Source organism: Athene noctua, chromosome 14, assembly GCF_965140245.1.
Source record: "Athene noctua chromosome 14, bAthNoc1.hap1.1, whole genome shotgun sequence".
Taxonomy (NCBI): domain Eukaryota; kingdom Metazoa; phylum Chordata; class Aves; order Strigiformes; family Strigidae; genus Athene; species Athene noctua.
The window spans coordinates 9,182,981-9,196,075 of record NC_134050.1 but is presented as its reverse complement, the minus strand read 5'-3'; the positions used below and the strand labels follow the sequence as shown (position 1 = coordinate 9,196,075).

Below are 13,095 nucleotides of genomic sequence, written 5' to 3'. Positions count from 1 at the left end.
CCATCATTACTGAAATGGCCACTCAATTCTTAAATTCATGGTTGTAAAACAATACCAGGGCAGTCTTTGGACCAAGTGTTTAGATATTTCTTGCATGTGAGACATGGAACAGTATTTCTGAGATTATCTAAGGAAGATCATTCTAGAAGCATACCTAAATTTAATTGAATACAAACATAAACAGACACACACTATTTTTAACTGAAGTGTGTAGTAATAATAAAGTATCTACTGTAGATAGAAAACCAACTAAAGGTCGCCTGCTGTGGACTCACTTTAAGATGTGATGGGCAACCTCATAAAGCCAAAGCCAAACCAAAATTATAGGCAGCTTTCTTTTGGCCACATTTAACCCCACATTACAGTAGATGTTCTTATTTACACACAGACACACACAGCCTCTGACACAGTTCTCATCTGCCCCTATATATATGTTACTGAACACAGACTTTCTGAACAGGACTAACAAACACAGAAAAAACTTGTAAATTTTATTTTACCTTGCATAGAAATGAAAATAAAGTATAATAAATTTAAGACCAAAAGATCAGAAGTGCAAGGTTACGATGGATCTTAATAAGTGTTGCTGTATTTCAGAAGCATAACATTTGTACATCAGTTTGTAAAATTCTTAACATACATATTAAATTTTCATCTGGAAAAAAGTTGCTATGAATTCATCAACTGTGCTTTTAATTGTGCTAGGTACCAGAGTAAATGAAACTCTAGTCTTCTCCATCCAAAACAAGCATTTACAGAAACATCTATATTAAATTCTAACAGCAAAATGAACCCTAGCCTGCAACACCTTAATAGCAAGAACTGGTATTCACTTAGACATCACCTACCTTAAGTTCAAAATTTAACTTTCAAACACAGTAACGTTCTTTATGTTTCACAGATTAACTTATAAAATTTAAAGCACACAAACCCAGAATTTTGTAGAATACACTCTATAAGGCACATAAAGGCATAATTAAATCCACTAAGACCTTTATTAAATCATAACTGAATGTGTTTACAGTAAAAATAAAAGTTCTCTAAGTTCTGAAAATAAAAAGTTCACTTTCATTTTTTCCATGAAAAATCCTAGGAAGAATAAAATTAATTTGAAGTTCTGGCAAAGCAATTTGATTTCATCAAGTTCATCTTCCAAGGTCAGAGTACAGTTTGACTAGGGTAATTTGTAATAGAAGGTAACTCCCAGAAAACAAAAAGCATTGCCAAGAATCCAGTTATTTTGTCAAGACAACGCTGATGTATTTCATTTCCAGCTGCCCATACAAGAAAAACTTGTCAGTTTTAGTCTGTGTAAATGTAATGCATAAAGCACATCTATGTAAGATTAGAATGCTTTTCTCTCTGTTAATTAAACATCCATAACAAAAGTCTTATCACTCTAAATAGCTGTTTCAGGTTTATGTGAGCTAGAACCGATGCCTTTAAATTACCATCTGACCACCGCACTACAAGTACGCTAGAGAAGTCTACTTCTCTGACACTTCCAAAAATGCACATCACTGCTGCAGCATAAAATGTATTTACTTTTATAATCTACAAGATGTGCAAATACACAAGTACCAATTTGTTATTTTGCAACCATACATACAACAGTATGAACCTCTTCTTTATAACACAGAAACTCAGTGAATGTAAGGAATTAAGTACAGGGATGCCATTAGCAATTCAGTGCCTTCAGACTAAAAAGAAACTAGTTTTGGTACAGAATAAATCAATCTGGCATTCCTTCTTTTATACAAGTTTCCACCAGTCATCAGAATGGTCTAATTGGCTGATTCAGCTAAATATATAAAATAGGAAGAGTGCACATACAAACAATTCAATTCTCCTTAAGATAAAGTACTCCAAAATCAACTACAAAGACATGTTACAAGCTACACATCAAGTCTGAGGGAGAAATAATACGTTGGTTAAACAGTGATTTAGTAATTCATGCAATTATACCAGTATTTGTACAACTAAACTGGTCTTCAAACCCCTCTCTACTGAATAGAAAACAACTACTATGACAAAAAAAAACCTTTTAAAAATGTACACTACCAAATCACTTCTTTCCTAAAAAAATGTAACACAGTTGTCAGTAAATTTAAAGTTATCCTGCTTCTATCCCTCCTTGAAATCCACAGCTAAACAATGGGTCATTTGAGACAGTAGTTCAAAAGAATGCTCAGCTTGAAATAATTAACAAAAAAGTTTGAATACTTTCAAATATTATAGTCACCAACAGTTTTTCTAGTGAAGACTTATTAGAATTTTAGGGAAAAAATCCCACATTGTTCCACCTCATCAGAAACTTACCAAAAAGTAACTGACTCTTTACAACAACAAAAAAAACTTGTCAAAAATAGAAGTTATTTCTGATTGTAGCAAGAATAATGAAATATTTTTGACTTTTGAAAGCACTATCAGTTGTCACCTCCCACCATCATTTGAGCTTAAGCACCACTGAGGGGAAAATTGGCACAGTTTCACACCACAACAACAGGTTTTTTTCAACAGCAATCTACAAAAATTCGTACACTGCTATATATCTATATAAAATTGCATAAAAAATTCTCTCTCGACTGAACTGAGACTTGCTTTCCTACAGATTTCACATGAAACCATACAATTATGACATGCTTGAAAATAGGAATTTTTAAATGCATTAATCTTTTGAGAAATGTTTAGCAAGAGATGTTTACTTCTAAGTAGCTTACTAGATTTAGGAAGGAAGGAAAGCCGAGAACTGAAAAGGGAAGAGGAACAGTACAGTTTATAGCTTGGGTGATTCTACTCAGCCACAAACTCAAGTATAAGAGTTTACAGATCATACAATTGGTTAATGGCATCCATTAATGTAGCAGACCTGAAACAGCGGCTAAAGAGAAGCCACAATTATTACAACAGAAAAACAAAGAATTATTTTTGCCTGCAGCACATGATTTAACACAGGGAGCAGCAAAGGTTGGAAACTTCTCCTTTCTGATTTCAATCACACCACTGTAAGACAACTAGATTTACATGTATTACTTTTTAGTTTCTATCCCTGAGTAATTGGCAGTACCGATTACCATACCAAGAGTGATTACATTATAATGAGAACAGTGGAAACAGAGGGCTTAAAACTACTGTTTTAAAGGCTATAAACAATAACTACAATATTTAAGGATATGTAAACATTTGTAAAAATAGTTAGCATTCCTTGGAATAACGTATGCAAGTATAAAATCATCATGACATACTTGGGACAACAACCAATCATAGAAGAAAGTACAAGGCTACCAACAGTTAACTGACACCTGAAAGCAGCCTCTGCTTTGCCTACAACCAAATGTTTTTCAAAGTGTTCAAAGTTCAGTTGTATTCTTTTTAACTAGAAAGAATAAAACCCGAGTTCTGTGGCCACCAATCACCTTTCTTAACTACCCACTACCTCCCGATGTAACACCTTTAGCACTACACCCTGTACGTTGGTACACTGCATCCTCCAGAAATCAATAATCAGCAACTCCTAGCAAGACCAAAAAAAAACCCCACACCAAATGTAAACTTTACAAAAGGAACCGAGTTAAACACCACATTCAGACTTCTACACCACCATGACAACTCAGCGTGTATTCACAATGTAGCAATCAAACTTTTAAAGTTTTTAAATCGAAGTCCATAATGGTATCAGAACAGCTTGTATGTAATTCCTAAGCATGTGAATGAATCAGGCAGTTAGAAACAACATTAAAAAATACTACTGACAGAAGAAAGTCCGTCAAGTTCACAAAAGGATGTAGAGTCTCCACACTCAGGCTAAGCCAAAGAAATGCCAAAAACTGGGAAAGCATAGTGGAGAGAAAGAGCTGATGTTCCCTGCCTGCCCTGCTTTTCTTGCCCTCTCAAAATGAGCAAGCACCAACAGATACTTCAGGAAAATACTGAGCTAGATTAATCTTCCCCTAACATAACCTGGCTCCTCAGTAAATTAAATACAGAAAAACCCCACAAAATACCACAAAAAATACAAAAATTATTGAAAAATACCTTCTTTTCAAAATGTCCGTACCTGTGGAAGTGCAGTATTGAGCTGTCTCTGCAAGGAATCTCTCTCATGACCAACTTCATGTAGCTTGCCCTGGGTCAACGCTAGTGTCTCCTGAGTTTCTCTGAGTGTTTCCAGAAGACGATCCCTTTCTTCCAACATGGATACCATTAATTGCTCAAAATGGGAATCTGCATCTGACTGTAACGGGGAACCTGAACCATGGCTTCCATTTCCCCCAGAGGGAATCTCTGCCTCACTGATGGTTGGCATCACCTCACACATCATCTTGAAACAAAGTAAGACAAAACAAAGACCATAAAGTTAAGTCAAACAAATCCAAACAGGAAAAGCAAAGCAACTTTGGATACTGCCCATAATACCAACTTAGCTTTCCTAATGATAGCATCAGCAAAGGTTGCCAACACCTTAGTGTTTGCCACTATTTCATTAAGACTGCAGGAGAAAAGGTATACAATCAAGGTATACAATTTAATCAGGGCATCACTTCATAATGAGAATCTTGTGACTTCTTGCAAAACCAGATTTTTACAGCTATGTTTCAAACTGTGATCTCATTTTTATGGATTTGTATTTTTGTTCAGAGTAAACTGCTGCTGAGATCTTTAAAAAAACAAAGATAAGGCATGCAGCACGCCATCAAAAATTATACACTTAAAGCAGTAACTGATTACACTGCATATTTTGAGAATCATTATCTGCTTCCAACGCTTGAAACATAGAAAGATAGTATCTAAAACAGTACTTTGAGTTTATGCTGGCTGTAGAAAGTCTATGCATGTAAATGAGTTGTGAATCGAAATAGTCCAATTCAGGAGATACACATGTAAAGGAAGATAAAAAGCAAAAAATTCATTATGAAGTGGTAGCAGCTGTCACTGTGGATAACAAAAGCAAAGGTAAGCAAAAATAATTAAAGGCAGAGTATGAATACAGTTAACAGTGCAAATTTAAGTACCGTACTACTGTTAAACTGCAAGGCTTTTTAGAAGACCCTAACAGATCCTTACAAGAGGCTAAGGCATCAAAATTTTAAAAAGCATGGAAAAAACCCCACTAATATAATTACTGCACACTCTCACTGAACCACCAAGACTTCTGAAGTTCTTCAGACAGCCTCTCTCAACATCAAAACTACAAGAACATAAGGCAAGACAGAAAAAATAGTTCTCAGCCTCTCAGGTACCACAAAGTTTGTTCTCAGCCTTAAATTTCACACTCATATCTGAACATTTTAAAGAACAATCAAACTGATCCAGAGCCTAACTGCAGGACCTCTCAATCCCCTGAAAGACTTGGAACAGACTGAAGTGCTTTGTAACATTTTCATGCATGATTACCATAAGCCCTATATTTTCAGCACCACTACGTTATTTACCTTGCTCAATAAAATAAAAAGGCTTGGAAAACAGGCCCCACGTTTCCTGCAGTACCAGTTCTTCTGTTTTTAGTAGGTTTTTGTTATCAAAAAAACCCTTTCTGATTGCAAAGCATCCATTCAGCTCTAGTCCAATGTCTATTTAATTCAAACACCCCATGCACGTGAAAACAAATAAACCTGCCGAGAAAAGAGCAGATCCAGTAAAAAGCAGCAGCAGCTTCAGCTAACTAGCCAAGTCCTCAGAAAAGAAGAATGTGAAAATAAACTGTCTCAGCTTCCCATCCCTCTATTACTGGTCCATAGGTCCTGCAACAGCTGGGATAGGGGAATCATGTGCCGAGAAAAAAAAAAAAAAAGTAGTCTGATGCAGTGGTGCAACAAGCTTCAATAGTTCATCGCTCGTAAATTCCACTCAGGTCACAATGGCGTTATTAAACAAAGTATGGACAGCATGGGAAAACGGCACTAGCTTTCTCGTAAATGATTTGGAAAAGCCTCCCTTCTTTTCTCTTCTATTAATTCCAACGGGAGGCTCCCCTTCCAGTTTCCTGAGTCTTAGTTCAAACATTTATAATCCCACGAGCAAGGCGCTGGTATCGCTCTGGAAGGCGAGAAGGGAGACCTGTTGTTTCCTCTGCGTTAGTCCTCTACCCGCTCTCGCCCCGGCCGGTCGCACCGACGATGCTCCAGAACCGAGATATCCAGCCGAGAGGGGTGAAAGAAACCCGCCGAGAACGGAGGCAGCGCCTGGGAAGCAAGGCCCCGAAGAGAGACGGGGGCACCGGCAGCTCGCCGCCCGGGGCTCGCCGCTCCTCTTCCCCGTCGCAGGGCCCAACAAAGATGCTGGCCGAGGAGATGGGGCTTTTCTGCTCCCCCCCCGCCCGTCACAGGGAGCACCGGGCCGGGCAGGGCCGGGCCGGGCAGGGCCTCCCTCCCTCCCCGCCGGAGGCCCCAGCGGCGCCGGGAGCGCGGCCCCGCCGCGGCGGCAGCCCGCGCCCAGCCGGCTTTGGCTCGGCGCAGCCCCCGAGGAGCGAGCCCGGCCGCGGAGGCCCCGGTGCCGCAAGGGCCGAGCGAACGAGCCCTCCCTCCGGTCCCTACCGAGCGGCGGGGCAGGCTCTCCCGCGGCGGGCGGACTCGCGTCCCTCCGGGCCGGGCCCGGCTCCGCCCGCCGCCGCCTCCACGTCCGTGGTGGCCGGCGAGGGGCCGGCCGAGGCCGGGTAGGTGCCGCTGCGTCCCGCGGCGGCGGCGGCGACCCGGGCCCGGCGGTGGCGCCGCGGCCTCAGGAGGCGGCACAAGGCCCGCGCGCTCAGAGAGCTCGGGCAGCCCCGATCGCCGCCGCCGGCCCCGACCTGCCGGCTCCGGCCCCGGCTCCGGCCCCGACCCGCCGCGCCAGCCCCGAGCGCCGCCGCCTCCCGCTTCTCCCGGCGCCCTCTGCGGCTCCTGCATAAATCAGTGCGGGGCCCACAATGCACCGGGCGGGGAGGCTCGGGCGCTCCTGCCCTCCTTCCCCGCCGCCCGCGGCCGGGGTTCGAGTCCCGCTCCCCCGCGGAGGCCGCCCCGGTGAGCGCCCTTTCCCTTCCCCTGCAAGCGATACTCCCGCCGCCCACGGGTGCCCGCCCGAAAGGAGGGCTGCCGCGTCTCTGGAGCAGAGCCCCAGGGGAGGAGGCGTGCTCGCTGAGGGCTGAGCAACAGGGCAGGACCGGAGTCATCAGGGCTGTGTGTGCCAGAGTGGCCCCGCAATCTCAGTCCTTCCCGGGGCCTGCGTGTCGCGGCACGGCCCTGCCAGGCGGGTCTGCCCGCTCCTGCCGACAGCTCCTGCCTGCTGCGGGGCCGAGCAGCGCCCGGGCCCTGCCCCGATCCCTCGGCCTGCTCCCATCGCCTCAGCCCGCTCCCCTGGCAGCCCGCCCTCTCGTCCTTGACCTGTGCCCCCGGCCTCGGCCCGCTGCCAGTGCTCCCCACCTGAGCACTTCGGGGCGATGGCAAACCGTGTGTTCAGGCCTTGAGGCTTGCAGAGCCGCGAGGTGACGGTTTTAACCAATTAAATGGTGTAACTAACAGCTATGTGGTGAGTTAAGCGGCTGGAGGAGCCAACGCCTGCGTGGGTCTCCAGGCCGCAGAGAACAACAGTTAAAGTGGTGCAACGAACCGTCTGCCGCCATAACCCAGACGACGTGTCTCTTGTGTCCCGAGGCTTGGCAAGGGTGATGGAGGCTTCTCTCTCCTCGCCCTGCAAGGAAGCGGTGCCACCATGTCCTCAGCACTGCTCCAGCGAGGGGTGACATCCCCGGTGGAGCTTATTCTCCACAGGAAACAGGGTTTGGCTACACTGACAAAAGAACTCTTTTTTTTTTTTTTTTTTTTTTTCTCTTTCCCTGCATAAGCTGTTTCCAAAACAGCTTATAAACGTTTTCCAGTTGCATTTATATAGCTCTACTCTGTTCCTGGAGGACTGTGTTTCTAAAGCTTTAACCACACACGTGAGTAAGGTTGGAGTTTGTAGACAAAGCGTTAAAAAAATCTCTTTTCTCTCTTCCACTTGTGTTACCATTATTGCATTTTGGAGCCTATTCTTGCTTTTATAGTGGAAAGCTCTGAAAAGCATCAAGGGCCAGTTTGGCAGACAGAGGCACATCATGCCAAAAAGTACCAGTCCCTGCACAGAAGGTTGTGCAGATTTGTGACTGGATTATGTGACGCTTAATTTGTAAACACAACATGACACCTAGCACTGAATAGAAAGGATCGTTAATGAGTCACTCTTCCTTCCCCCCAAATACAAGAATCTTTACAATTACAAATTCACTACATTGTGCTCTTTCCCTTTGGTATTTGAGCCTTTAGGGTGAATTCAGGTCAAATTTTTAAGCTTTTCCTCTACAGCCATGAGGTCTAGATTAAGTATGCTAAAATACGGTACCATCAACTCATTACAGTCAAGTATTTCTTATTTCGTATTTATTATCAGAAAAGCAAAATTTTTCCACTGACAAAACAGAGCATAGAATTTCATCCCAGCCAAAGTTTGCACACTGGATTTGCTTCAGTGAACTCAGAAATTTATTTGAGAACTCAGAATTTTATTCACAAGAGAACAATTTGTACGATTGGGACCATAACTACTTTTGGAAAAGAAACTGAAAAATTACAAAAACTACACATTTCAAAATATTCTCAAGAATTTAAGGGAATTATCTTGTTGCCACTAATGAACAAGCAATGAACAGTTCCAGCATAGTGGCAGAGATCTGAATAGGGGAGCCAGTGTAAGCAATCGGTTCCCAGTGCTGAGGTTTTCCCTGTGGCAAGGTCACTGCCTAGTGCTACGTCTTTGCTGCAGACCTCATAGGTTGTGCCTTGCCCCTTCCTAAACCAGGTCTGAATTTTTGTTCTCTGCAAATATGATTCTCAGGTGCATCAGCTGCGGTGGTGAGGGCAATGGAGTCACAAGATACCTTTACTGATAGGACAGTGCTCATTATTTTGTCCTCATCCTTTGGGAGTCAGAGTTCAAATGTGCTGAAACTGTTTGACCTGGCTCTGCCTAACCAATGTTGCAAGTCAAGAAAGTCCCTCCAGGTCAGAATCCAGGTGGACAGTGCATGACAGGAAAGGCAAAATCCTCACCTTTCATCTTGATTACTTTTGCTGTACCACTTCTGTGGATGAAGAAGACGTCAGTCTAAGGTGCTGTCAGGGCAGCATCTTCAAAATAACCCTTTCAAGCAAAACCAAAATAAGGCTGAAAAGTAAAGTGGAGTTTATGGCTGCATGAACAAACACCATTTCACTTCATCACATATAAAAAATGAAAACTAATAGTGTTAGTAGAAAGAATCTGGCCTGATTTGATTTGTGTTTAACATATGAGTCAAGTGAAGACTTTGTGAATGTAAGGGCAAAAGGTTAAACACAGTAATAGGCACAGAGTTGATAGCCTCTGTCAAATTGGACACTGCAATACATCCAGTCAGATTAACTGATCTCAGAGCCAGGGTATGTAGAATAAGTTAATAAGTGAACCTTAGTATTCACCTAGATCCTAAAAGATGTCATTACATTTTTCTCTCAGCTTTGAATGACTTAGAATGTGGTTGTTTTTTCTTTTGAAACTAAGTTTTGTTTTGTCCTTCAATGGTTAAAACAAAAAATAAACAGTTGTACCAACTAACCACTGTAATCACATTTCATTATGAAAGCAAAGAACCTACCACACAGTTCTGAAACTGAGAATAAATGTGAGTGAACTCCATATATTAATCCTCACTTCAACCAGTTTGTTAACAAGGCACTGACACTCGTATTCAGCTTTCTCAGCTCCTCACATCTGTGGTTGGACTTCCCATCTAAGAGGCAGGACGTTTCAGCTGTAGACCCTCCTCAGCCTCAAGGAGTTGTCACCTTTATCTTTGTCACCTTCAAATCATACCTCACTCTCCTCACAAATTTCAGAGGAGAGATGGAAATGTCAGTGGTTTGGCACTTTCTTGAGAAATGGGTTTCTGCCTCAGGTGGGAACAGAGTTCCCATGGCATATAAATGGCCTCTCTATGAAAGGGAGGCTCTGTCTCCTCGTGTATAAAGAGCTAGATATTTATTCATGCCCAAAAGGATGGCTTAGTCCAGGAGGGAACCTGAATCCAGAATATCATAGTTAAGGAATATGCCTCCCACATAATATACGGCAAACACCTTCATTAGGTACTTCACTTTGTGAATGCTACACTCAAAGCTCAGACCGTGAATACAGCAGGATTTCTGAGGCATCTCAAAAATATCTGAAAGCCCTCATTTTGAAGCCATATGACTCTCCCTGTGTGCAGTGCACCGTAGCCCAGAGCTGATCAGCATAGGGTCAGGGCTTCAAATGCCACAAACAAGACTGAATAATCAGATCTTTGCATAATGCTCGGTGTTGCTCATAATACACACGAAATAATAAGGTCGGGAGAACTCCCAGGTTCTCCAAATAACAAAATATTTCTCAGCGCTCCTGTCTACTTTGTAGTACAAGGAAAACGGTTTCCTTTTTTCTTCCTCCTGGGCATGTAACCCAAGATACACCATATGACATGAAGAGCACTAGCAGCTCAGATCTTTTTAACTAAATGAATTATGATGCCTCTTTTGTAAGTTCAGCAAGAGGTCTGGCTCCCTGTCCATGTCATTTAGTGAGATGTAACACTTGTAGACATATCCAGAAAGAGCCATACTCTACATCAGCTGACAGCAAAGTAATCAGTTCAGAGGCCCAGGTTAAATATCTCTCCACTCATTACATCTCAAAACCACATGATGAAATTCAAACAAAACCTGTTAAAAACCAGGAGGAGGGGAAAAAAGCATGCTTTCCTTTCCTGTCACATGATAAATTAGATCCTAATGTTTATCTAAGCTCAGCAAAACAGCAACCTCTTCCTGGCAGCGGGTTTTACACGGTGAGGTGCTGGGGTCCCTTCCCTGCTGGCAGCGTGGCTCTGAGGACAAACACCTGGTACCACCCTCTCTGCTCGCTGTGAGGAAGAGCTGCTCACCCGAAGGTGAAGGAGCAATCCCTTCACTCTGCTCACAGGGTGCTTTATGGTTCATTTGTACTGAAATTTTCTTTGTGAGCCTCAAAGCCATCCTATGCTAGCATGAAACCTCTGCTGAAAATAGTCCAAGATCACCTACACATTTATTTTTTTTTCCCTTCTGAGTCAAGCTGATGGTACCTTATTTACTCCTTGGCTTTTATAGATGACTTAATGACTTACCAGCAAAATGCATTTTGAACACATTTCAGGCATTTTATACCAAAATGAATAGATGAAAGAACAGGATTTTTGCCAGCAGCACTGATTATTCTTTTGTCAGTAGATAGACATGACCTGGACTATTCTGTTACCCTAACAAAAGTCTCCAGATGTTGCTAGACAGAAGAGAGACTTTGCCTGAGGGAGAAGGAACAAGAGGGAAAGAGGCTGGAAGGTGGCCTATAGAGAAGAGGACCGAGGTAATTAATGGTTATGCCCATGTATAAAGATAAGTGCACTACTAAATGTGTCAGCCCTTTGGCAACAGAAGCCATGACTTCTAGAAACCATGCCTTGACACAGTTCTTCTTTACATTGACATTTTATTTATATAATATGGGTCTACATGGATCTGTGTCAGATTTAGACAGGCGTAAATTAAACCAGAATTGGCTGCTCTGAAATGTCAGAGGGTTTTGAGCTGGACTTACTGTGTCTGACAGGAAGAAAAGTCTCCACAAAACACATAAGAAACTGGAGACTTGTAGGAAACTGTTAAGAGACGGGATGAACTTAAATGATTTATTTTATTGGGAATCATACCTATGTCAAGACCATAAATATAAATTTAGCTGCTATTCCTGCAACCAGAAACACATATGCCCACTCAAGTACAAACCCCCAGAACTCAAAAAGGTTTTCAGCTTCAGTTGTACAATTTGCAGTTAAGAATTATTGCAGCTGATAACCTTTATTGTATGGATTTACAGCAGCAGAAACCCCCCTGAGCTAGAAAGAATTTCTAAAGCAAAGTATCATTTATTCCAATCTGGAGTGAAATATACCCCAAATATCTAATGCAAACATAGTCTACACTAAGTGAATGAACAGATTTCAGCACATCTTCAAATAGGTTTTTTTTGAACTATAATGAAAGATATCTACCTAAAAGAGCACTCAGTCATAAGTCCAGGGCAATAGGGTTGGACTTTATTTAGCTACACATTTTTTTTAAAAATAATACTTCTAGGAAAGGCCAGATTCATGTGACAGTTGTGAATATATTGGAAGAAGAAACTGGAGTCAAGATTCAGGACCAGCTGTGGTAATGCAGCTCCTGACTAACTAGAACAGGTTTGGATACATTCCACCTGGCTGACCACCTACATCATGAACCTATTTACCCTGGGTTGCCTCTGTAATCAGTGGATCGAGAGAACCACTCCATGGGAGTGATTCAGATCTTTGGTGTGGTCCATGAATCACGCACTCAAGATGCTTGTCTCTTCTCACTGACTACAGAGGGAGCCTAGGGCAGCTGGACTCCTGCCGTGGGAGCTGCAGTTAGATGTCTAAACCAGTGTGAGATGAATCTGGGCTGGGATGCTGGATACGTGCAAGAAACAACACTGCTTGTTTGCAGGGAAGCAAGTGAAATGAATGTGAACATCCACAGAAATAAGCAGTGCTGTTATCGGCTTCATTGCTTTGGATTTAGGAGCCCAAGGTTTGTCTGTCTTGTTAATTTTAACTGGTCTGGAATTAAATTACTGTAACTTGCAAGACTGAAGCCTAGAGCTTCTGAGCCATGGCAATCTCTCAGGTTATGTAAAAAATCAATTACCAAGAAAAAATAATTATGTTATTTTTATTCCAAAACACCTTGTATATGCATGCACTGATCCCAGAGTGAGCTCTATAGACACTGAGCCTGGCACATGTTTACTTCGCAAGATCCTGAGTAAGAACAGAAGTTGGTTTCTATGCAGATCATTTCAAAATTGAGGCTTCAGCTTCTAGAATATTTTGAGACCTGTTAAGATAAAAAATAAAATTAAAATATTGTATTCTTTTAATAATATGTGCAATGAGCTTTATAAATAGTCTGACTAGAGTAAAAACAATTGCATGTGAAGTAACGCCTCTGT

The 13,095-nt window shown here is 42.4% G+C and overlaps 1 protein-coding gene across 3 annotated transcripts in view; it reads right to left on the bottom strand.

The window, feature by feature from the left end:
• The window catches only part of PPFIA1 (PTPRF interacting protein alpha 1), a 57,712-nt gene extending 51,941 nt beyond the window's left edge, over positions 1-5,771 (bottom strand). For 2 of the 3 annotated variants that reach the window (XM_074918744.1, XM_074918745.1), the window contains exons 1-2: positions 5,433-5,765; positions 4,058-4,321 (exon numbers count right to left, since the gene is read on the bottom strand). In XM_074918744.1, the coding sequence (XP_074774845.1) occupies positions 4,058-4,321 (264 nt within the window). In that variant the 5' untranslated portion in view covers positions 5,433-5,765. Of the gene's footprint in view, positions 1-4,057; positions 4,322-5,432 lie in introns of all 3 variants that reach the window. The other variant, XM_074918743.1, reaches the window with a different exon arrangement.
• Between the last annotated feature and the right edge of the window lie 7,324 nt (positions 5,772-13,095).